The sequence below is a fragment of the Lemur catta genome, chromosome 9, assembly GCF_020740605.2.
Source record: "Lemur catta isolate mLemCat1 chromosome 9, mLemCat1.pri, whole genome shotgun sequence".
Lineage (NCBI taxonomy): Eukaryota > Metazoa > Chordata > Mammalia > Primates > Lemuridae > Lemur > Lemur catta.
Genome location: NC_059136.1, coordinates 55,556,446 through 55,582,387, shown reverse-complemented (window position 1 = coordinate 55,582,387; position 25,942 = coordinate 55,556,446). Strand labels below are relative to the sequence as shown.

Below are 25,942 nucleotides of genomic sequence, written 5' to 3'. Positions count from 1 at the left end.
GTTCTTAGAAATGGAAGTACTTTGAGAAACTTCCAGTGTTCTTAGAAAGTGCTGCCCAGGCACGGTGGCTCACTCCTGTAATTCTAGCGCTCTGGGAGGCCAAGCCAGGAGGATTGCTTGAGGTCAGGAGTTTAAGACCAGCCTGAGCAAGAGCGAGGCCTGGTCTCTACTAAAAGTAGAAAAATTAGCTGGGTGCACACCTGTAGTCCCAACTACTCCAGAGGCTGAGGTGGGAGGATTGCGTGAGCCCAGGAGTCTGAGCCACTACACTCTACCTGGGGTGACAGAGCAAAACCCTGTCTCAAAAAAAAAAGAACCACAAGAAATGAAAGTGCTGTGAGAAATGGAAGGTGATTTTCCCTGAAGCAGAAATTTGTTCTCTATATCATTTCTTATCTAGCAGTTTCACTGAGTAAGTGCCTTAATTTTTCTTCCACACTATAAAATTGTCATTGTGAAGCACACATCTGATGTGTCTTATTTTTGTGGCTAACTTTTAAAGTGCCTATCTACTTTCTTTGGAAAACTATTAAGCTGAACAGAGCCAGCTGAAGTTTAGGACAGCTAATCAGAAAAGAAAAAAAAAATTCGGACTATATCTCCATTTATTTTGACCCAAACCGTGGGAAGTCTTCTAGCAACAATGAACCCAATAAGACTTCCTCCTCTATCCCCTGCTGCCTCTTTCTCTTAAGGTTACCAGAACCCCCAGAATCAAATTTGGGTCCCTCAAATTCTTTCATGAAACCCAGATTCTGGTCCTTCCACAAGGATTCTTCTAAGAACTTCCTGTCACTTGTGTCACTTAATCCTCCCACCATAACTGAAGCCCTCGTCTGGGCTGGCAGCCATCACCAGCTATTTCAATTGCCCTCGGCTGTAGCTTTTCCCAGAGGTAGGGAACACTAGTCTACTAAATGCCTGGTGACCATAGGGCCCAGTGGAGATCAAAGAGCAACAATGGGGAAAGAAGAACCCTCAAAAAGACTTTCTGTCTGTCTTAAATCTGCGGACCTGTCAGAACATAGGCAACCCAGGCAAGATCAAGCTTCCCAGCACAGTTCACTATTGGTGAAGAAATATCCCCAAATCTAGATTTCACACGAGACAAGAACAGACTCAGTCCAAAGGACAATTTTCCAAAAATAAATTTGCCAATTAGTGAATCCACGTGAATACCTAAGGTCTTTCCCCAAGTTTTGGTTCTGCCTCAACTTTGCTACAACTGCTTTAGCTTGGAATCATTAGTCCAGGATTCTTTTAAGTGCAAATGGCTGAACTTCCCCTTACATCCATTTGTGCTGTTCTCACTCTCTCTGAGGACTTCTGCTCCGCTCCTGTTCCTGCTCCAACCCCAGCCCCCGCCCTTGTCTGCTTCTGTTTCTCCATAGGACAGTGTATAATTATAGCAAACTTTTCTAGGCTGAGTTTAATATAATTGTCTGATAGCGTTTGAGGGAACTAAGGACTTGGGTTCTTTTTTTTTCCTTTCCTAAAAAGAGCATTTGACTAGCTTTTGGCTGGTCTTTTTGGTTGTTCAGTGAAATGGTTTTTGGTGAATTACAATTTCATAAAATGACCCAGAAGCCAGATGTTCTATTCAAGAAAACATGTTTTGCTTTAGGAAGACAATAGACAGTAATTGGGATTAGGTAGCCTGAATTCTAATCTGGCTTGCTTTTTATTTGCAGAGGCAAATTTCCATATCTCCTAAGCCCCAGTTTCCCTATAAAATGGGGATAATAAAACCAACTCCACAGGTGTAAGGATTAAATGACTCCAGGGATATTTAAAAATTTTTTTTTTAGAGACAGAGTCTCACTCTGTTGCCCTGACTAGTGTCGTGGTGTTAGCCTAGCTCACAGCAACCTCAAACTCCTGGGCTTAAGCGATCCTACTGTCTCAGCCTCCTGAGTAGCTGGGACTACAGGCATGTGCCACCATGCCCAGCTAATTCTTTCTATATATTTTTAGCTGTCCAGCTAATTTCTTTCTATTTTTAGTAGAGACGGGGTCTCGCTCTTGCTCAGGCTGATGTCAAACTCCTGACCTCTAGCGATCCTCCCGCCTCAGCCTCCCAGAGTGCTAGGATTATAGGCATGAGCCACTGCGCCCGGCCTAAATGTTTTTTTTTCTTAAAAATGTGCAAATTAGGTGAAGCTACTTCTTATATCTCATAAACAATTATAAAACAAAAAACGATTCACAAAGGAGAGACCTGCAAACCAGAGAACCAGTAACATTCTAAATAATAGTATTAATGTAATATAACAAATATTTTTGTTTTGTAGAAACTGAATTGCAAATATTGCTTTTAGTGATAGACACATTTGCTTATTTTTTTTTTATTTCAGTTTTGCCCACTGGATTCTTTTGGTTTTTGAGCATAATAAAGGATCATTTGAAGCACCATCATTATTGCAGCTATTCTTCATTTTTATGGTGATGCCAACTTTAATCATCCACCGCCTTCACAACACATTGGTACCTCTAAGGATGGGAACTGTGGACCACACAGATGTGAATTCATGGTTTCCAGCACAGAGCCCCTGTATTACCTTGTGCTGGGGGATGATTCAATTCTCACATCCCTTTCTTTATTTAAATAGCTCAGAAGCCTCATTCATGATGCCATTTTGCCTTCATGAAATACAGAGGTCTCATTCATATGTTAATGCTAATTCAACCTTTAAAACAGTACAAATGTAAGCACCAAATCATGAAATTCTAAGCTGAGATCATTTGGATGATTCCAAGTTTGTTTATAATAGTTTTTTTTTTTTTCACAATTACCATCCAAATAGGAGAATGATAGTGTATCCTCAGACCCCCAGGAATTTGCTGGCCACCACATTTTTAGGCAAATTGACAAAAAATGTAGGAAAGCATCCAGCATGTAGTAGGCACTTGATAAAGAAAAGTTTTTATGAAATTTATGCCAAAACCATCCAGTAAGGGCAGAAATTTCCAAACTTTGTGTTTAAAGTTAAGTCAACTGGACTTCAATGATTCCATGTTTAAAAAAATTGAAAGGGATTAGGGAAAATGTTACTCAACTTAAGCCTTGACAAAGTTGAATTTGAATCCAAGTAACTGGTAACAGTGGTGCCAGAAGTGAATAAACTGATCTGCACATGCAAAATTATTTCATAGTTATGGTCCTTGACCATAGGCCTATAGTGTACATACAAACCAGAAGGCCCTGAAGAAATTACTTTTAAAACCTGTCACATGAAATAGGAAGAGGCTATGGAAAGGACACCCATTCTCACAACGAGCAAGGTTGTCCTTGTAGAGAACACTGATGGCCTTGATCCGTAAACAATCCAGAGAAGGCAAATTACGGGGCCAGCATGCAGAGCAGCTTTCGGAAGATTCAGACCACAGAAGCTGATGGTTAATAAGGCTCTGAAAGGGGGTTGGACTGTGAATTCATCCCTCCAGCCTCCTCCATCAAGATGGACTTCGAGCAGGAAAGGACAGATACACAGGTTCCACTTTGGTTGTCAGGGAAACCCCTCTGGCATGTCACCAGAAAGAAAGAAAGAGCGAGCCAGTATGTTCTGGGAACCTGGCAATAAAGGGGAAAGTAATTTATGTGTTTGCTGAGAAAGAACTGAGATGAGACTGGAGCGTCTCGCATGGGGCACAGCCAGGGGCCTGACAGCAAAGCAAACTGCGCGCCAGGTCCTGGGAAGGGCTTCCCTCACGGGCTCACGGCAGGGCCGCTGCTCTTCTAGCCAAACCGTGGGCCTCTGCTGCAGGCGTGCCAGCTAGCTGATTTTCTGGGCTCACCTTGAAAACTGCAAAGAAGTGGACGAGTGGCAGAGGAAACCCTGGATGAATGCATTTGGAAATATATACTGTGCAAAGGGCGATTCACAGACGATGGCTTTCTAGCCACCGTTTTAGACTCTTTCCAGGATGGCACCTGGGCCACGCCCTGTGGTTAGATAAGCTTGGAAATGCTCCATCCCACGGACTCCTCTCAGAGGGCCACAACGTATGTGCACATATTAGAGGAATCCTATAGTAAGTAAACCTATTTACCGTGTGTAGTGGGCTGAGTGGTGGTCCCAAAGCTAGGACAACAGTCGAAGCCCCAGAACCTGTGAATATTACTTTCCATGGCAAAAGAGTGGACATTATCTTATATAACTAAGATGGGATTGAGTTAAAGACCTTGAAAGTAGTAGTTTATCCTGGATTATCAGTATGGGGGGGAAATATCTTTTTATTGATCTATCCTAGGTTTATGGCTGAGGCCCTATCACAAAAGACATATTAACAAGAAAACACACACAAATGTATTTAGTATAAATCTTATGTGACATGGGAGCCCTTGTAAGGAAATGGAGACTTGAAGAAATGGTTAAACCTGTATATTTTTATGCTAGGTTTGCTGAAGAGTGGATAGCCATGGAAAAATATGACAGGACAAAAGGAGTGTGATCTGATGGTTCTAGGGGGGATCTTAGCGAGGCTCTTTGTGCAGATTCTTCTCTGTGTCCTTTTGTCTTCAGAGATAAGGATATTCCTTTCATCTGGGTACAAGGAAGGCACTTCTCCCATGAGGGTCTTATGACCTGCTTCAAGGGAAAGTCTGAAAAATCCTTCCTAGGTTTTTTGACCTGCTTCAAGAAAGAAGGACAGGAGGAATATCAGAGAGACCTTCCTGCTTCTGCTGTTCTTCAATATGCCAAGATGCCATATTGTGGGGTAGTGTGCCCTGAACCCCTGTCATCAGAGGTGGGCTCTAAATGCAATCACATGTGACCTTATACGAGACAGGCAGAGGCGTTTCAGCATTACCTCACACACAGAGAAGTCAATGGAAGATGGAGGCAGAGATTGGGGTGATGCGGCCACCAGCCAAGGAATGGCAAGGACTGTTGGCAGCCACCAGGAGCTAGACGAGGCAAGGAACGCCAGAGGGAGGCAGCCCCCTGCTGCCACCTTGAATTCATACTTCCGGCCTTCAGAACCATGACAGAATAAAGTTCTGTTGTTTCAAGTCACCAAGACTGTGGTAATTTGTTATAGTGGCCTCAGAAACCAAATACATTTTTGTTTCACTCAGAGTTACCCAGACTTATAAATCTATTGTAACTTTTTTCACAGACACCATCTATCATTCTATAATCTTAATGCTCTGAGTAATCCACCCTGGAAAAGAGCACTTGAGATGAATTCATGGATGACTGATGCACAGTGGCAACACTGAGGACATTTCCAAGTCTGGGTCCATCCCAGGTTCTGGAGTCCACAGAACGGCCAGCGACTGGGGCCATGCCACTTGCCTTCTTGCGATTCCTCCACCAAAAGGGGCATCTAGGCATTTCTGGCTGCCTTTTACCCATCTCATCAATTGGCACTGTTTTAAATCTGTGAGATGCAATGTTTGAAGTGTGCTGTCATTTCCCACCTTTGAGAACTTGGTTAATAGCTAATATAAAAACTAATGGGCCGGGCGCAGTGGCTCACGCCTATAATCCTAGCACTCTGGGAGGCTGAGGCGGGTGGATTGCTCGAGGTCAGGAGTTCGAGACCAGCCTGAGCAAGAGAGAGACCCCTGTCTCTACTAAAAATAGAAAGAAGTTATATGAACATCTAAAAATATAGAGAGAAAAAAAATTAGCCGGGCATGGTGGCGCATGCCTGTAGTCCCAGCTACTCAGGAGGCTGAGGCAGAAGGATTGCTTGAGCCCAGGAGTTTGAGGTTGTTGTGAGCTAGGCTGACACCACAGCACTCTAGCCAGGGTGACAGAGAGAGACTCTGTCTCAAAAAAAAAAAAAAAAAAAAACTAATGGGCATTGCCCTGTGAGGTGAGCTGCTGCCTACTGGTGGTGGTGCCCGCTTAGGGTGAAAAGCTGGTTTCCTTTAACCTGGTACTTTGCCACCAAAGTGAAGTTGAGAACACCAAACCTGCATTATAAACTTTATGCTGATCACTAACCATGAATATGCATAACCACACTTCACACACTGGATAGATGTGGCATTGTCATTCCAGGGCTGACTCCCGATCCCTCCCCCCAAGAATTTTGAGTGACACACTTATTAATAGTTGGGCCTGAAACACGATATTTCTTTTCTGCTTTGTCTGGAGCCGTTTCTTCTTTTGTCTTCCTTATTTTGTGTCTTTTGTGGTTTTGTAGCCCACCCTGGTTTGCCACAGAATCAATCAACATCCAAGAGGTCCACACTTCTTCCTGCGCAAGTGTGCCAGATCTCCACTCCGGCTACGTTTCCTGAGGCTCCTTCCTGAGGCTCCCGCCAGCGCCCTTCCCAGTATCCTATTGTTTAAATCCACAAAATGGTAGAATTTTTGAATATTTACGCCCATTTGATGTGGACTCTGCAAGGTGCCTGGTTCAGCCACCCAAATGGCTTTTCTTGCTCTCTGCCTCATTCTGGGGGGCTCTGAAGGGATAGAGAGGCTTGGCATGTAGTTATAGATGGAACAGTCAGGCTTTTAAGAGAGCAAATTTGCCATCTGAAAATCTATGATCTCTAGTGAGATTTAAATGTGGGTTAAACTCGGAGTGACAGAACTCACACACCATTTTCATGACTTCTGGAATGCAGAATAGAAGTAGGTAGGAAGCGGTTTCCATAACAGCATTAGATTGTGTGGAACTCTAAGGGAAGAAACACTGTATTATTATTTGTTGCCCACTTAGTCCTTACGTCTCCATCGGAAGGGAACCAACTGAGCAGGGGTTCCTGAGGTCTGCGTGAGTCCCAAAGTGCTTGTCACTGAGAGAGCTTTCTGCTGCAAGGGACAGAATGCCCCACTGGGGCCGCTGACCAGTAAGGAATGTGTCGTCTCCAGCAATAAGCTCGGAGGCAGAGCGGCTCCAGGTGAGCTAACTGCATGGCACAGCGAGGCCGGCTCCCAGGGCACCTTCCCCGTGATGACAGGTCTTCATTCATTCTCAGGCAACACCATTCAGAGGGAGGAAAGGCAGGTTCCCTCTTTGTCTCTTTCCCAGAAGCCCCTTGGAAGATGACCTTGACATCTCATGGGACGTAATTAAATCTTGTGCTCACCACAGAACAAATTACTGAGAAAGGAGAAGATGTTATCATGATTATCTCAAACCAGTCATGCTTCATCCCCTCGGGCTGGGGGAGGAGCTGCCAGAGTCTGGGAGAGCCAGGGTTGGTATTTCAGCCTTTGTCACTGAAGGTGGGGTCTTCCAAGAAGGGAGAGGATGGCCGTTGGGTGGGCAACCAGCAATATGGCCAAGAGTCCTTCGTGAGAAGGCCAAAGTGATGGGAAGTAGAGGATAACAGGGAAAGTCTTATTTCTCTTTTAGTTCCTAACCACTTCCATCACCAAATCCCACCGTCCACATTCCCCTGGTTTTGCCAGTCAGCCCGTTACCCTCCTGCCTTCACACTTGCATGGAGGGACAATAGTGTAAGGGCTCTGCTGGATCAAGGACTGCTCAGGCAGCATGGCCACAACCCATGCACAGGTGAGAGGGGCATGGGAGGACCAGATCTGGGCAGGTGGACATGGGCCAGCAGTACAAGGACCTAGTGATTCACACCCTGGGAGACCTCTCAGGCCCAGGTGTCAGGAGGCATGTTTCCCTGCTATGGGTGAACATTTAGGCTTCAGCATAGCTGCCCTGGAATTGCTAGCAGTGACCAGTTCTTTTCCAACAAAGAGGCTGCAGCGAGTAACTATCCAGCCCCACCACCTCTGTTCTATATCTGCCACAAACCTTGGCACATTAATTTCTGAAACTGATCACAGGCACAGAAGTCATAGTTGTGTCTCTGGAATACCTAAGTTTGAGCACTGTTGGGTACTGACTGAATTTCTGTGCATGGTCCCAGAAAGCAGGATGGAAAAACTCCCATGTCATGTGTGCTAGTTTCCTGTTGCTGCCGTAACAAATGACCACAAACTTAGTGGCTTGAACAACACAAATTTATTATCTTCCAGTTCTGTAGGTTAGAAGCCTCACATGCTCTCGCTGGGCTAAGGCATCAGCAGGGCCGCATTCCTTACTGGAGGCTCCTTGGGAGAATCCATTTCCTTGCCCCTTCCAGCTTCTAGAGGCAGCCTGCATTCCCCGGTCCATGGCCCCTTCCTCCATTTTCAAAACTAGCAACACTGCATCTCTCTGTGCCTTTCTTCAGTAGTCACATCCTATCTTCTGAATCCCTCTTCCACTTTTAAGGACTCTGGTGATTACACTGGGCTCACCCAGATATTCCAGGATAATCTATTTTAAGGCCAGCTGATTATCAACCTTAATGCCATTTACAACCTTAATTCCCCTTTGCCATAGAACCCAACATATTCACAGGTGCTGGTGATTAGGAGTGGACATCTGTAGGTGGGGTGTTATTCTGCCTAATATACCACATCACCAGAGTTGTGCTCAATACATAGAGAGCTGCCATTTATTGAGCACGTACTAGGTGTCAGACAGTGTTAGGTGCTTTACAGATTATCTCATTTAATTCCCCAACATTTGATCCTGAATTTACAAGTGAGACAATACTGGCTCAGAGAGGCTTAGTGAGTCACCCAAAGTTACACAGCTGGTGATGATGGAATTCAGTCCATATGTCCTCCATTCCATTCTGCCTTGTGTTACCCTTTGTTTCCTCCCAAATAGACCCAGAGGCTTTAAAATATATGTCAGCACACGTACAAGTATATGGGAGTGAGGGAAAAATCATAGTAAGAAGTCACTTCCTGAACTTGAAGCTAAGGAGAATCAACTTAAAATAGATGGGAGTGACAACCAGAAGCAGTGATTTACCCAAGGGACAATTGGTGACTGTTTGACTGCTGACAGTGGAAGGCCATCAGGATGCAGGTTCAAGAGACTCACGTGGACTAAAGCACAGAGAGCTGTCATTTACTCAGTTTATTTATAACTTGCCTGATGCAGGGGTATCCTTGGAGTCTGATCAGTATGGGAACTGGGTAATAGGAATGTCTTGGTTTTTACCCAGCTCTCTGTTAAGGAGAGACATGTGTCCTTGGGCACAATGTCATGACGAATAGTAGAGTGATATTCCTATCTCTGGCCTCACACTCCCAAGCCTGTGGGCAGAATAGCCTCAAAACCTAATTCTTTGTTCACTGATTCTGTACTCACCAAGCAGCTTTCAGCTTGATGTGCTATCTTGATAGCCGATTGCATCTATTGCAAAACCATAATTGTAAACCTCAGCCAGGCCCTGGTTGCTGCAAGGTGGTTATTTGACTCCATCTAGATTGGCCTCTTCTCATTCCCTTCATTAACCATTCTGAACCTCCTCCACCCTCTCTGAGGAGCACAGCACTTCCTACTTCTGTGAAGAAATGGACCCATGAAATTCTTCAAGTTTTCTCCTTCCAACTTTTCTATTTTTTTCCCCTAAGTTTTCATTTTCTTTTGGATCTTTCCCCCAATTTCTGATTTTTTCAGAAACTATTTATTTCAGAAACTATTATTCCAAACTATTTAGTTTGGAATCTTTTATCCTTTAGTTATCCTAAAGTTTTTACATACATAGTTGATCAAAGTCTAAAGATATCATTATCTTTCCCTGTTCCTGTGTCAATTTAATTCTTTCCTATAAAAAAGACACTGGTGCTTCTATGTAACACATGGGGCTCTGCCCCAGGCTTGCAGACAAGTGACTCCTAAGCAGCTGTGACCAATGACACATCGGCAAGTGACCTGGGGAGATTAGAGGGGTTGGGATTGCAAACTGGAGTGTGTGTGGTACTGTGCTTCCTTCCCACGCCCCCCAAACAGTGGCATCTATCATTTGAGAGAGGATTATTGTCTAGCACTAAAGACAAACAGTAACCAAATCATTAATAAAATAGTCACAAGTGTGCAAAGGGCTTTGAACTTGAAACACAAGGCACTGTGGGCACAGACACTTGTGGGGACCCTGGGTTACTTCTTTGCCTCCTTAACCACTTACTTAGAATGTGCCCAGGGAGCTGGAGCTCAGCCTTCCATTTCTTTTTCGCGTGAAATCTCGTTTCTCCTCTCTCCTTGTCGCCAGGGTGTTAGTCCTCACTGTAGCTGCATGCATGCAATCTGCACGTTTGTTGAGCAGAACCGAGAATGAGATGCTGAGCAGCTTCAGGGCCAAGCCCAGGGCTTGCTCATCTGTGGGGCTCCCTCAGGGCCTGTCAGGTAACAGCAGCCAGTGAACATCTGTCCACTGAGTGGGTGTCCAGGAGTCACTTCCTGCTTCCCTTTGTGGTTCCCTAGCAGGGGGTAAGACACCTACCAAGTGTCAGGCCTGCTCCAGCCACTCTCTCGGCCACCCTGACCGTCTGTCTTCCTGGGAGGTGGGAACTATGAGCTCTGCTTTATTAGATGAGCAAACTGAGACTTAGAGAAGAAACTTGTCTAAGGTCGTATGACAAGCTGGTGGTGGTGAGAGGATTGGACCCCTGCTCTGTTTGCCGGCAAAGCCAGTTCTCATGATACCACAGCCCCTCAGCGTGAGCCGCGAGAGGCCAGGAAAACTGCGGTGAATAAACGGACCTGGTTCCTTTTGAAAATTCCCAAGGGCCCTGCTGCTTGTCAACAAGCTCCACTGCTGTTCCCGTAGGGCCTGTTTTTTGTCTGCCTGAAGGCCTCTTCATCCAAGCTGGTCTTCCCTCTGCCCTGTGGTCTCTTGATTAAATTTGCCCAGGAAACACCCTCCTGCTTTGTTTTAATGCATATCCCCCAGTTACACACTGCAGTGTCCAAGCCCCAGAAATGGAGAGCACGCTGAGTTTAAGCAGTGGTCCCTGGAGTCCATCGTCCCGTAGCTGTAAGTAAATGTATTTGTGACACAGAGCATGGTGCTGGGTATCTTGAGCCAAGCTGTCTGATACAGCTCCAGGTTGTGGAATTTTCCAAGGTCATTCCAAATGGCCTCAGGTCTCACTGGTCTCTGGGTACAAATGGGCTCACAAGAGAAGCAATGTGCTACATGTCACTGTTTCTTGCTGCCACTTGCTCTCTCAGTACCCTAGACCTTTTGCAAAATCTCCCAAAGTATTTTAGGGGGTCCTTGGGCTGTCTCTGACAAATAATTCTGGCCAGGTGTTGTCCTGCTACCATGGGGTCCTGTTTTTGCTTTTTGTCTTTTCACTTTCTGCTTTAGAAACTCCTCCCACACTCATCGTTCTCCCTCCCACCTCATGCACCCATCCTAGGCACTGTCATATCTTCCAAGCACATTTATTGTTATGGCTGGGCAAGACGGCCACTTCCAGTGGGCACTGAAGTGCCCTCTTAGGTACTGCCACAGCCACCAATGCTCTACAGCAGTGGTTCTCAACTGGGTGGCTTTGCCCCTTGGGGGAAATCTGGCAAGGTCTGAAGACATTTTGGTTGTCACGAGTGTGGGGGATGCTACTGGCATCTAGTGGGTAGAGGCCAGGGGTGCTGCTAAACATCCTATAATGCTCAGGACAGCCCCCTTTGATAAAGAATTATCTGTCACCAAATGTCAATATTGCTAAGGTTGAGAAACCCTGCTCCAGATCCAGTTTTATTTTGTGTTTTGGGTGTTGGTTTGTTTGTTTATTTATTTCTTGCCACCAAAAGTCCCAACTGACACACAGTCTAAAGCACAAGCCTAATCTTCAGTAGCCCCCCTCCACGTTCTGCACTCCTTGGACACCAATTCACAAAAGATTCTCTACCTCGTTTGCGTGTAAGCTGGAGCCACGCTGGAGCTCGGACGTGTCAGGACAGACTGGTGGGTGCCGGCGGCGTATGTGCACTTACGTAGCACAAGCAGAGTTACGTTGTAAGGTGGGAGGGAAGGCCTCTCTCCTCGTTTTATGTTAGGCTGTAATCTTAGAGGAGCCCCCAACTAGTGTTGTTTGTACCCTATGTCTTAGATAATTTTTCAGCAAACACCTTTCTCGTTTTTTTCTTGTGGCCCCCTAATCTTCATGGGGTCAGGTTGTGAGCAGAGACAGAGTTGAGGGACAAATGCTGATTCTCTTTAAAATTGCTCCTCCCTTCTAGATTCTTCTTCCCTCAGAGTGAGTTATTTTCCGAGGGTCCCTTAGTCCCTCATGCAAATACGCTGCTCCCTTGAGATCTTTCTTTTTCCCAGCTTAGCAGAGGTGGCTGGGCAAAGTGAGAGACTTTGCTCCTGAAGGAATGAACAGCCTAGCTGGGGAGAGAAAACTCGGGCACTTAGAATAAGCGAGGAATGATTTAGAGCTGGATCGTGTGATGCTGACTGCAGATGGCAGACGCCGGTGAGCAGGGTGCCGGTCGGTGGCATCTCACCAGATTGGAAGGTGGAGGAGGGCGGACGAACACCGCAGGTGGGGGATCGTCCCCAGCCTGGCCCTCATGGGTAACATAAGGACACCAGCCTGACTGGAGGGCAAGGCCTGACGTTAGACCTGCGAGCCCACAGTGGGGAGCACTTGCATGCCAGGCAGAGGCGTTGGATCTGACGCCGTGGGGCAATGTGGCGTGAGGAAGAGTCGTGCTTTGGGGAGATCCGTCTCCCTGTCAGGGTCAGGATGTGCTGGGCCATGGGGAGCGTCAGCGAGGCCAGCCGGAGGTTATCGCAATAATCTAGAGGTGAGGTGAGGTGAACGGGCCTTTCCAATGGGAGCGTCAGGGGAGAGCAAAGAGCTGTTTGAGGAGATACACAGGGATTAGTGTCAGACTTGATTGTAGGGAAGGAAGAGAAGGGAAGGGAAATGATAGCGCGCAAGTGTTCAAGGCCAGAGGCTAGAAAAATGGTGGCATGTCCGACAGCAATAGCGGCATCAGGAATGGGAACTGGCGTGAGGGTAACTGGGAAGGTCAGTTTGGACATATTGAGTCTAAAGTTACTTGAGAGACCTCCATGTGGAAAAGCTACATTGCAGCTGGTCCTGCAGGGCTGTCGGCGCCACTTCCTGAATCTTTCCCTCCCTTCTCCCTTTAACTGTGTCTTGAATCCCCCCTGTTCAACTCTGCCCCACCCCACTGTGTGAGCCCAGGCCCTCACCACCTCCTGCCTCCCTGTCGTTACAGTCCTGGCCGCCTACCCTTCCTCTGGGCTCATCCCCTTCAATCCATCCTGCTCCGTGTCTTTGGACTTTTCTCTCATGTTTTCATTAAGCCTATAACTTTGTTTTCCTGATTACTAATTCACTATTTGTCTAGGGATATTATAAAGTGTTGCAATGGATTATGAATGGAACTTCCTTTGCTTTTCTTCCAATAAAAGCAAGTAAAGGATTTAGACTACTTTCTAAAAACTTAAGAGTGTTGAAATTGTTGCCTTTAATCTAATGGCACTCTGAGACTGGACCTCAAGGATGACTTGATTTATAAGGACTGCATTGAATTATATTTTCAACTCTCTCCCTAGATGTGAGTACCAGGAGTACTCAGTACTCGGTACCGACAGTAACTAACTTATGCCTCTGTGTGTCACCAGGGCCTGGTGAAACGTCTGGTGTGTGCAGGGGTACAGCAATACAGTTGCGATGAACTGATAGGAACAGAGAGTTGGGTATCAGATGTGAGTTAAAACAGTGTGGTTTCTGAGAGAGGAATATGTCAGAACAGAGGGGGGAACGAGATTCTTAGTGTGTCTGTGTTCTCAGTGAGGTAGGAGCCATGTGTGCTGATTTTCCTGGACAGAAACTACAAGCCATGGCTCAGTAGTGGGGGCCTGGATAAACCAGTCCTAGTACCACATCTGAGGTCACCTCTGCATGACCTTGGGCTCATGAGGTTTCCCATAGGGCTGCTGACCTTCTTGGATATCCCTGAGTTCCGATCCAGATATTCTGAAGGGGTAACTTGAAGAAATGTTATTTTATACTGAAGAAAAACTGCTTGTAGGAAAATACCTACAAAGGATTTTGATTTTTCTCAGTCCTCACATCCCCTTGTTCTATTAATGCTGAACCAAGCAGAACTGCTTTTTCAAAGAGGAATCTACATTTAGATTGGGATCAGATCACGCAGGCAGGTTACTGACTATGTAGATAATGATGGGCAAACCCTTCTAGTGGAAGAGCCAACTCTTTATAAATATCAAGAACGCTAATATGATTCAAGCAAAGCCAACTGCACCTGCTCTCAGACCCTTTCAGGAACTTGTCAAGAGTGGGGCAGGCCTTGAACTTGATTTCTCAGAATAAAGAAATAGGCTTACACCTGTTGATTCTGACCATGTCCTTTTGAAATTCTTACTGAAACCCTTTTTATCTAGATTGTGTTATAGATAAATGATTATCCTAATTAATTTACTATCGTTTTGCTTTTTCCCCCCTCTTTCTTTCTAAATATTTAGCTGCACTCATCAGGTGAATTTTTTGGCAAAGACCATCTTTCTGAAGTGGGGTAATTTCCAGTCACAGCCTTCTGAAAGTGGTTTCTAATTTGGTGAGTCCAGCTGGGAAGACAATCATCTCAGAAATACACTCAGATGGTTAAGCAAAACTCTGGGAGGAGCTAGAGCCCCACAGGCAAGGCTCCCTGGCTGGTCTCCCTGCCTCCAGGCCTGAGCCCTTCATGGATCCTCCACACGTTCTAGGGCTGCTGTGGCCGTAGGAAACATCCTAACTCCTAACAGGGTACCCATGGCCACCCATGATTTGGCCTCTGCCACTCTTTGGCCTGTCCTGTGCTTTGCCACCAGCAATTCCTCTTGGACTTCTCTCTTCCCAGCATCCCAAATATCGCCCCCACAGGGCAAGGCTGAGCCTCTCTGCCTCCCTCTGCATCCCCAGCCTGGATCAGAGCAGGGCCCATCAGAGAGGTGCAGTAAATATTTGGTGCAGAGCTCCATGATCCGCCCCCTCCATGGTCTTTCTCTGGCTCTGTCCATTTCTGTTCAGCGACCACGTCCCAGTAGCTAGACAAGCCCCAAATTATCTGTCCTTCTAAAAAGGTGAGGCACAGAAACAGCCTGTGAACATTACGCTTTATCTCTGTCACAGGTGTCACTTTTCAGCCCTCTGATAACGTGCAGTAAACAGCATCTGCTCCGTAGATCCAGATCTCCCACTGCAGCTCCACCTCTGACCTGCTGGTTGGCCTCCTGGGGCCTCTTAATCTCTGGGTTTTAGTCCCTTTAAAGGGTGCTACACCCTGACCAGATCAGGGACAAAGTTGTGGACTAGGCAAAGTTGATCTTTGGTGATATTCTTTCATTTCTTTCACCCGCTCAGCGCCCTCCCTTGCTCTCAGGAAGGATCTGACATCAGCCGTTTGCACATTGTTGGCCTGGGTGTGGGCAGCTGTGAAATTAACCCTGACTGTGTGCCAGCTCGCCTGCTCTTTTTTCGTTGATCAACAATGTTTGATGCAGACGTCATGACTGTCATTTTATACCCAAGGAAATAAAGGCTTGGTGAGGCTAAGTAGTAGAGCAAGGACAGAGACAGTAGAGGGAGCAAGCTGTCTTTGAAGCGGCACAGATCTGGGTTTTGAGTCCTGGCTCCACGACTGGCCAGCTGGCTGTGTTTGAGCAAGTTGTTTGGCCTCTCTGACCTACTCCGTCCTAGTCTATAAAATGGGAGTGACAATGCTTACTTGCAGAACTCAATACTGCACATTGCAGTATATTTGACACTTGCTACACAAAAACATATGGTAGGTATTATTATTTAGTTTCTGCTGGAAGGTCACATTGCTTGCAAGAGGCAGAGCTGGGATTTGAACCCAGGCCTGCCTGACTCCAAAGTCAGTACCTGCCCCACTGTAGCACACTCTTGCCAGGACACAGTGAGCCAGCTACCAATGATGCTTGTAGGATGAACATGAATTTAAGCCATGAGCTCACAGATACATAGGGCCCCAACAGACTCAGTCTCAAAATGGAGTCAAATGCAGAGACATGGCAATGAAGGGAAAAAAGCAACTCAAATCCTGCTCTGTCTCACGAGAAAAATATCACAAAGGATGGAGTTTTCTTTTGATGCACAATAAAACCTCTTTGAAATTCCCTTGCTCTCAGACTTTCTTACAAGCCAGGCAGAGATTTTCTCCAAATCTTCTTTCCCTGATACCACTCCTCTGCCTCTCCATCCATTTTCCACCAAACCCCTCTTAGATAAATCAATTTAATGTCTCTCTTTTCTTTGACTCTCTTTCCACTGGTTAATTACCTGGATTCTTCAACCCAGAAGCAAGCCCTCAGATCATTCTAGCAAACAAGAATCCTGTTCCTTTAGAAGATTGGGTGAGGTAGAGAAAAGTTACAAATATATGTAATATAATGCAATCTTTTATTTAATCTTTGTCACGAAAGAATGTGAATTTAAGGTATCATGTTCCCTCTCTTTCTTCAATGCAGAAGCAAGCTGTGAGGTCAAGAATCCTCTGTCTTTAAAAAATTGGGAGAGGTAGAGAGAGGTGAATTAAAGTTTACTATATTCCCTCTCCTGGAGTGAGCTAAAGTTTAAACCTTAGTGCTAATCATAGTATGAAAGATACTGTTCCCTGGTGTCAGTCCATTTGTGTTGTAATAACAAAATACTTGAGCCTGGGCAGGTTATAAAGAACAGAAATTTATTGTGCACAGTTCTGGAGGCTGGGAAATTTAAGATCAAGGTGCCAGCAGTTTCAGTGTCCGGTGAAGGCGTATGTCCCCTCCCCAGCCCCCATGCAGCCTTCTCCGGCCCTGTCACCAGCACTTCCTGTAAGCGGAGTTCAGGGTGATCTTTACCAAGCTGAGGTTGTTGGAGAACTGCTGTTATCAGAGAGCTCTGATGTTCTCGAGGAGAAGCTACCCCTCCTTCCTGCAGCACGAACCCCCAAAGGGCCAATGCGGTTACTCAGGACTTCAGGGGGGATCTGGAGAAGACTGCCAGCACTGTGCTCAAGTGTGCACGCAGCCCCAAATCCGGGAAAGCACCAGCCTGCACCGGGAGCCCCAGGGGACTGCAGCAACCTGAAGAGGAGCGGGGACGAGTGGCTGGGGGGCTGTGAGAGGTCTCTGTCAAGGCCAATCTCACCGTTCATGTGAACTATTCCTTTCCCGGTACCTGCTCAGGAATCTGAACAGCAAGCATGATTCATGTTTGTACTTGCTTCCTTTGGAATTTCAGCTGTGTGGTACAGCAAGGGAAAAAACACTTTAACACATAAAGGACCATATGGCAGCGTCTTCCTGCAGTGATCTTACCTACTCTGGCAACCTGCCCAACGGTTCAAGACTCTTTCAACAAACATTTCTTGAGTGCTTAACGTGTGTAATGTATGCCAGGCCTGGTCATGAACAAGACAGGCATGGTCCTAGTCTTCATGGAACTCCCAGACTAGTGGGGCAGGCAAACCAGGGACAAATAATTACCAGTAGTGACGAGTGCTCCAGGATGAAGTGCCGCGCTGTGGGAGGGGGCCAGGGGGCCCAACTAGTGTCCGGGAGGAGTCTGGGAAAGCCCCCTAAGAAGTCATGTTTAAGTTGAGATGGAGAATTAGCCAGGCCAAGGGGAAGAGTCTTCTGAGTAGAAGGGATAGTGTTGTCCCGTAGGCTGAAGCATAGAGGACAGAGGGGACAGTGTAAACCCATGAGGCCTGAAGAGGCAGGAGACACACAAAGAGCCTTGCAGGGCACGTGGGGATTGGTGTCTTTATCCTAAGGTCATTGAGAAGTCAATGAAGGGCTGGGCTGGGGTCAGATTCATGGTTCCAAGAGGTTGCACTGGCTGCCCAGGGGACAATGGAGTCCACAGGCTGTCACCCCTTCTCAGTTTGGCAGCCTCTTTCTGCCCCCTTGATTGGATCACTAGATGTCTGCAGCATCCTGTCTTGGTGAGCTTCCCTGGGATTATTTTCCACCTCAGAGCAGGTAGTCATGGTCCTGCCTGGAGCACAGATTGCCCAAGGCCAGCCAGCCACACCCCTGACACAGGAGCTGTCGTGTGCAGAAAACAAGCCCAACAGTGGCTCCTGAGTGTCAGGGAATCAGTGTCTAATCTTCAGTGGGTGACCCAGAGGGCTGAGCACCTGGCAGGAGACAATGTCATGGGTCTGAGGAGGAGGAAACACACCAGGGTAGTTTAATTAAATACGCTCATCTTCTCACTGGCTGGACTTCAATTCTGAAGGCAAGTTTTTTTGGATTCTAAAGATCTGCTTCACCCTCAAGGAGTAAGACATTTGAGCTGTGGATTATCCTTAAAGCAACAAACAAAAGCCTTTCGTTTGTTCTGATGACACGATACATCAACTAGTTATTGCCCAGCCCTGAAATGGGAGAATATGATTCATTGCAGATTTTTTCAAATGATGTGAACAAACACAAGGGCACGTGAAAGCAGAGGTTTTTGAGTCTGGCAGACCTGGGGTGGCAGCCTTGCCCTGGCACTGGCTGCAGGAACTCAGGCAAGTTACTTAACCTGCTTGAACCTCAGTTTTCCCTTCTGAAAAAAAAAAGTGGGCTACATGCAGGATTGTTGTGACAATGAAGTAGAGTTGGGAATCAAATTCCAACCCCATGTTCTTAGCTACGAATTGTTTCAGGAGTCTTTCTATCTTTGTTTCCTTAGCTCTGAGCATGGGGCTGGCATGAATCTACAAATTTAAGTTTTATTTCATTTCTTCTATTAGTCTTCATGCCAACAATGCCCACTCTTTCCTTTTAAACACTGCTCAGGAATCCTACTCTATGCAGTCTAACCGTGCCTGATTTGAGTCACGTCAGTAACCCACAGGTTCTTAGGAACAGCTGTCATTTGTTCCACCCACACATACTGTTAGGGCGCCTCAAGGAATGTTACTGTCTGACTGTCCTACAGGGAGCTGGACAGCTCACCCTCTGATTCTAAAAGGGTTGGACTTTGTGGAATAGGCTGATGTAGTGATGTCTTAATTCCTGTGTGTTATCCTTATCCTTATGTGTTTTATATTTCATTACTATTTTTATAGTATTTTGATGATTAAATGTGATATAATGACTAAAAAATAAATAGGCAAATATTCTGCATGGTTCCAAAGCTATTACTCATGAGAAAAGGTAGACTATGACATAGCTCTATTTCTTAAAAATCATTTTTGTTTCATACGTACTAAATGAAAAAATGTGGAAATGTTATAAGACCCTTTGACCACCCCGATGCTGCTCCTCTGCTTTTCCCCAGAGATAAACACTGTTATCTGTTTGTTAGACATCCCAACACACCCTTTTCTGTGTTTACACACACTCACACACACAAATATGTGCGTACGTATTCCTGTACAAAAACATCATAGTAACATAGTATTAACATAGTTTTGTCAATATCAAAGCTGTCATTTGTGCACATTTATTCCCTACTTGCTTTTCCATTCATTATTATATATTAAGCTTCTATTTATATACATCCACTCATAACTTTTGTTGTATAGAATTCCATAGTATAGGTATACAATTTATTTTAGTAATTATCCAGCTAATGAATGACTATGTTGATTACATTTTTCCCTATTACAGGGGTATAAGGAACATCCTCAACAAGCCTCTTTGCGCAGTGGTCAGAGGTTTTCTAAAGTAGATGCTGAGGACAGAAGTCGCTGAGTCATAATGGCGCACAGTTTAAACTTGATAAGATTCTGCCAAATGCCCTTCAGGATAGTTCTATTTGCACTTCCACCACCAGTGTATGAGAGAACCCATTCGTCCATACCCTTTCAACATTTAACATTATCACTTTTTAACTTTTGTTACTCTGATGGGTAAAAAACGATACATATTTAAATTTTGCATGGCTCCACTTTTCAGGAATTCTTACATAATTTGTAAGTTCCCAGTTAAATGACAGGAGCATAAAGGGTTCAGGTAAGTAAATGTTTTATTAATATATCCCCTCATAACAGCACAGGGCTATGCACAAAGTGAGCACCCAAGGGACACCAGAGAATTGATTGATTGCTTTGGGTGGTTTAAAAATTACAAGAATTAAAACAATTCAGTTGATCAAATTCTCCTAATTTTGATTGACCCAAGTATATTTCTTAGCTCTAATAGAGATATATCATCTAATTTCTACTGTCGACCTCAGAGAACAATTTAGTGCCAGCTACAGCTGGTGTGGAAAGAGCCTAATGAAGAATCTGGTTGTACTAAGCTCAGAAAATGTCAAGGAGTTAAAAAAACAAAACAAAAAACCCAAGAAACTAGCTGTGACTTCCTTAAAGGGCTAACCACCCCAAAAGTGATTGAACCAGGAAAACAAGGATCATCTTAATCTGTTTGGGCTGCTATAACAAGTACCGTAGACTGGGTAATTTATAAGCAATAGAAGGTTATTGTTCACAGTTCTGAGGGCTGGAAGTCCAAGATCAAGGCACCAGCAGATTCAGCATCTGATGAGGGCTTGCTCTGTGCTCCAAAGATGGTACCTCTTGCTGTATCTTCGCGTGGTGGAAGAGTCAAGAAACTCCCTTTAGCCTCTTTCATAAGGATATTAATCCTGTTCATAAGGGAGGAACCCTCATGACTTAATCACCTTCCAGAGGCCCCACCTCTTACTACCATTGCACTGGGGGTTAGATTTATACGTATGAATCCTGGGGTGATACCAACATTCAGACTATAGGAGGGAGGAAAATTGCATTAGAAGAATCTTTCCCTAAAAAAAAATTTCAGTGACTAAGGAAAAGAGTCTAAACTGCAGGCCATCAAGTCTAGCATGGTGCCGGGCACCTTTGGAGCAGTTTAGGGATGTCACCTTAAACTGTCCTGCTGAATCTTCTCTGCGGTGCTTTGGGAGCACAGAGGAACCTTCAGAGAAGGAAGGTACCACTGAGAGGATCAAAGGGAGAGAGAAAAGTGAGCAAGCTTCGGAGAACACTGACAGGTCCCAAGGGTAGCAGTAGGGAGAAGAAAAGTAAGATTGTGACTTTTCCTTTTGGCTGCCTCCCAGTTTATATGCTTGTTTGTTGTTTCCTGGGAGTCTCTTTGGGGAGGGAACTATCCAGGTCTACTTCATCAAAGACAAACAGGACTCTCCTTGCCTCTGCTTGCTGTCCTCTCAGTTCCAGCTGCAGTTCTCAGCGGGTGTCTTCCTTGCATGCTGCTGGGTACCATGGGGGAGCCGTCTCCACCTCCAAACCCCATGGCCAAGGGCAGATGTGACAGGCTGATGGTTTATCTCGGGGAACAGTGGTCTTCCAGGGCTCTCTCGGTCAGGACCCCTGTCCTTTGGGGACTGTTGCTTGTGCTGCAGTTGTCCTTAAGGACTGTGGAAGTCCACCAGTCAATCTCTCTCCCCACCTGTTGCTGTTCAAGTCCAAATGTGCTGCTTTATTTTCTTTGGTCAATACAGCATTCTGAAATGTGTTGCTCACCACTTTAAAAATAACAACTTTGTTGAGCTATAATTCACATACCATACAATTGACCCATTTCAAGCATACAATTACATGATTTTTCTTCATTCTCAGAGTTGTACAACCATCCCCACAGTCAATTTTAGAACATTTTCATTGCATCAAAAAGAAACTTCATACCTATGAACAGTCACTCTCATTTTCCTCCATATCCTCAGCCCTAGGCAACTACTGATCTACTTTTCTACCTATAGAATTGCCTATTTCGCATATTTCATATAAATGGAATCATACAATATGTGGCCTTCTGTAACTGGCTTCTGTCACTCAGCATAGTATTTTCAAGGTTCATCACTGTTGTAGCATGTATCAGTACTTCATTTTTTTGTATTGCCAAATAACATTCTATTGTATGTATATACCGTATTTTCTTTATCCATCAATTGATGGATATTTGGATTTCTTTTACTTTTTGCCAATTATAAGTAATGCTGCTATGAACACTCATGTTCAAGTTTCTGTATGGATATAGGTTTTCATTTCCCTTGGTATATACTCACAAACGGAATTTCTGGATCGTGGTAACTCTATGTCTAACCTTTTGAGGAATTGTCAGGCTGAAAGCACCTGCACCGTCTTACATTCCCATGAGGGTCCCAAATTCTCCACATTTTCCCCAGCACTCACTAACCACCCTCCTGAGTGTGAAGTAGTAGCTGCTTGTGGGTTTTGATAAGCATTTACCTTATAGCTAATTATGCTGAGTATCTTTTCATGTGTTTATTGACCATTTACATATTTTCTATGGAGAAATGTCTATTCGGATCCTTTGCCCATGTTTTATTTGAGTTACTTGTCTCTTTTATTATTGAGTGGTAAGATGTCTTTGAGAGTAAGAGTTTCTTGCCAGATACATAATTTGCAAAAATTTTCTCCGATTCTGTGGATTGTCTTTTCACTCTCTTCATGGCATTCTTTGAAGCACAAAAGTTTTCAATTTTGAAGATGACCATTTTATTTACTTATTGTTGTTGTTGCTTATATTTTGGGGGTCATTTCTAAGAAACTATTACCTGATCCAAGGTCATGAAGATTTACACCTATGTTTTCTTTTAAGTGTTTTATAGTTTTTGCTCTTACATTTAGATCTTTGATCCTTTCTGACTTTATTTTTGTAGACGGTATGTATACACTCTTGCATGTAGATATTCCGTTGTCCCAGCACATTTGTTGAACAACTATTCTTTCCCCATTGAATTGTCTTGGCACCCTTGTCCAAAATCAACTGACCATAAATGTAAGGGTTGCTCAGTATTTTCTAAGAATGATTTTATAATAGCCACGCAAAAGATCACATATCATATTATACATGGTGTGTGGTCAATGATTACTCATCAGATTGAAGAAATGATAGACACTCTCCCATTTTGAAAGATAAATTCTCAGTCAGTGGCTCATTAATCACAATTTATTTAATTTATACCTCAGTTCAGACAAGATTATCATCAGCCATATGTTCAGCACCTGAGCCCAGAGAGTGTTTGATGAACCAGTTTCATCTGATGTGACTTTAGGAGATTCTTTCCAGATAGATTGCTAATGTCTTATACTTTGGTTTTCTGTCATTGAGGGGAATGACTTGCAGGTTGTTTCTGATGATTTTGGACAGACTCTCGGTGATCACCTTGACCAAGGAAAGCCAGATGCTCCAGCTGAGGAGAAACTGCCCCTGGGCCTGCTCTCCCCATGGCATCCAGCTACCATTTTACATTTCCATACTCTGCCCTCCTGCCCGGCTCCATTTCCAAAATAGCAAGGAGCTTTGGCAAGAAGTCATTGGTTGCAATTCATCAGCAAGCTTTGGACACAGCTGTTTCCCATCTTTTGGTAAAGTCAGCAATTTGGCTTGTCTCCTGGGTGGAATGAAAATTTTGTGAAGGGTGTCAAAAAGACATATTCGAGGGACACGCAAATGTCTCTTAATTTACTGCTACAGAATTCACTGTGGAAAAAATATAGATGAGCATTTTGTATGCAACCCTCAAAACTAGCCCTAGTGTTGATCTCTATATCAGATATACATATGTATAGATAGATAGATCTCTATGTATCTATGTGTATAATACAGATGAGCCTCTACGGTCTTTAGAATCCCCTGTCCCAAGTCCCTGGGGTGGAAGTGGGGTGGAGGGAACTTGTTAAAATACATATTCCTGGGCCTCTACTGAATCAGAAATTCTGGGGGAATGAATGTAGATCCACATTTTAATAGACACCCCAGGTGGGTCTCATTCACACTAAAATTTGAGAACTGTTTACTTGGGAGTTTTTCATGGATGGAAATACTTGCTAATACCACAAGGTTTGAAACATATAGAACCTGTGTTAAACTTCAATTTCTTCTCCTGCAAAATAAGGGTAATTCTCCCAGCTCCCAGGCTTGAGAGGGGTGGTGTGGAGTAGACATGCAGATGGAGCCCAGGGTCTAGGACAATGCAGCCTTCACAACACTGTCCCCCGAGTCTGGGGCACTTGATGTCCAGTAGGGCTGCCAGATAAAATTCAGAATGCCCAGTTAAACCTGAATCTCAGAAAAACAACAATAATTTTTTATTATAAGTGTGGCAACAGTGCAGTCCCTGGGGCCTCAGAGTTGGTGGGACAAGCTTTATAGGAGGATTTGGAAAGTTGTCCCTCAGTGGCCTCCATGCCCAAGCTCCAGCCTTCCTAGAAATTCTGTGAGCTTCCTAGATCACTTAATAAATCCCTTTTTAACTTTAATTCTCCAGTCAATGTCTGTTGCTTGCACCTAAGAACCCTGACTGATACAGCACCTGTAACTCTCTACTCAACAACTTGCCATCTGTCTTCTGTTCCTACCACTTCCCTGAGCTCTCCCTGAAGTGATCAGTAGACTTAACTGCACAGCCTCTTGCGTTTTCTTGCTTCTGTGTCCTTTTCTTGGGGAGGAGCGTGTAGAGGACACAGTCCACCCATGACTGCCTGCCTGGAGGGTGCACGGGGAATTAAGACCTGGCTCAATGTGCCACCCCTAGTACCTCCCACTGGCCAGACCCAACCAGAAGCCAGCGGGCAAGGGAGCCTGTTGACAGATGCATTCGGGTCAGTCTCCCGGGACACGGAGCAGGGTAGAGAGAAGGGGAGTGTGAGTCTCGAGGGGCAGAGGAAGTGTATCCAGCAAGCAGGGTATACATGCTGTCTTAGGTTTGGTTCCCTAGAAACAGAGCCTGAGATGGGGATTTTGCACAAGTGACTCCTGGGGACACTACTGGGAGGAGCCCCATGTAAGGGAAGGAGGCAGAGAAGCAGGATGGGCCAGGAGAAGGAGCTGGGCAAAGATGTAGTTTCAGGATTGGTCTAGCCTCAGCCTGGTCCATGGGTTGCTTTGGAGAGAGGTACAGAAATTACTTAGAGGCAAAGGGGTGAGGCTGTTTTACCCACTCCCGCTGACGCTCCCCTGCCACACATACTTTTAGTTGGTCATTGGCCATGGACCATAGCTGATGGAACGGGCCAGGCCAGGCTTCTCCTGGCGAGGGGGTTCCCTTCAGCCAAGGGCGAGCCTCAGGAGGAGGGGCAGGGGTGAGCCACTAGGCTGCTGCTGGGGGATGGGGGCAGGGTCGGGTACATGGATCTGGGCGGGCACCGATGGCATCTGCCAGAAGGACAGGTGCAGGGGAGGAAAAAAATAATTTCCCTCCTATCCTTAGTTCTTAGCTGGGAAGGACCCTGTAACAAAAGACAGATTAATACGAGAAAAATAAATAAGTTTATTTACATGTGTATTTCACAGATACATGGGAGATATCTAGAGAACAGTAAATCTCAAAGAAGTGGCTTAGAATTCCAGCTTATACAGCATCTTCAGCAAACAACAGTGAATTTTTAGAGAACTGATAAGAAAGGCACAGGACTTGGAGAGCCCAGGGGTGGCAAACTGTGGGAAGGCAGATAAATAGTATGATAGATACAGCCTGGTGAGTAAAGCTTGTCAATGCGCATTCCTCTGGTGCCCCCTCCAGGAGATAAGGGTCTAAAGTTGTCTTTGGTGATCAGCCTATTTCCGTGTGGAGAGGGAGGCCCCAGCCTCTTGTGTAGGCACCAGTGAAAAGTAAATTTACGCCCTACTTTTAGGGAAATGCGGGGGAGTGTGGAGGCCGAGAACTTTCTTATATCTGCTACTCTGTTGCCTTCAGCTCAGAATAATCCTTACACCAAAGTGGCATGTTTTGGGGTGGCATATGCTGATCTCCTACACAGAGCATACCTCTGGGTGATGAGGTAAAAAAATATTTTTCCTTTGTGTTTTTCCATGTTATAAAAGTTTTCTAAGATTGAGTCTATTTTTTTGGAACTAGAAAATACTAGTTAAATTAAATCTGTGCAGCAAAAGCACATGGTTTGTTGCAAGCAAAAGTAATAATAAATGACCCCATATTCCTGACCCCTGGGGTGACCTCTTAGCCATGCTGGGCAGGTGATCCCTGCTCACTGTCTGGCAATGCCAGTCCCCAAGCTGGCTCTGCTTGTCCTCAGAGCTTTGCTAATTTATCAGACTTGGTGGGCCAGTGGTTTAGCACTCAGCTGATTGTGTGACTCATGAGTCAACAATGTAACTAATGTGACTAATGGACAGGGCGCAGAGGGGTACTCGGCA

General features: G+C 45.2%; 1 protein-coding gene across 2 annotated transcripts in view; it reads left to right on the top strand.

Annotated features, from left to right (window-relative positions):
- The window catches only part of BAALC (BAALC binder of MAP3K1 and KLF4), a 69,783-nt gene that overhangs the window by 26,646 nt on the left and 17,195 nt on the right, over positions 1-25,942 (top strand). The window contains exons 2-3 of one of the 2 annotated variants that reach the window (XM_045561904.1): positions 16,535-16,563; positions 20,280-20,355. The exons of the other annotated variant lie outside the window; for it this stretch is intronic. Of the exons in view, the coding sequence (XP_045417860.1) occupies positions 16,535-16,563; positions 20,280-20,355 (105 nt within the window). The remainder of the gene's footprint in view (positions 1-16,534; positions 16,564-20,279; positions 20,356-25,942) is intronic. 2 annotated transcript variants of the gene reach the window in all.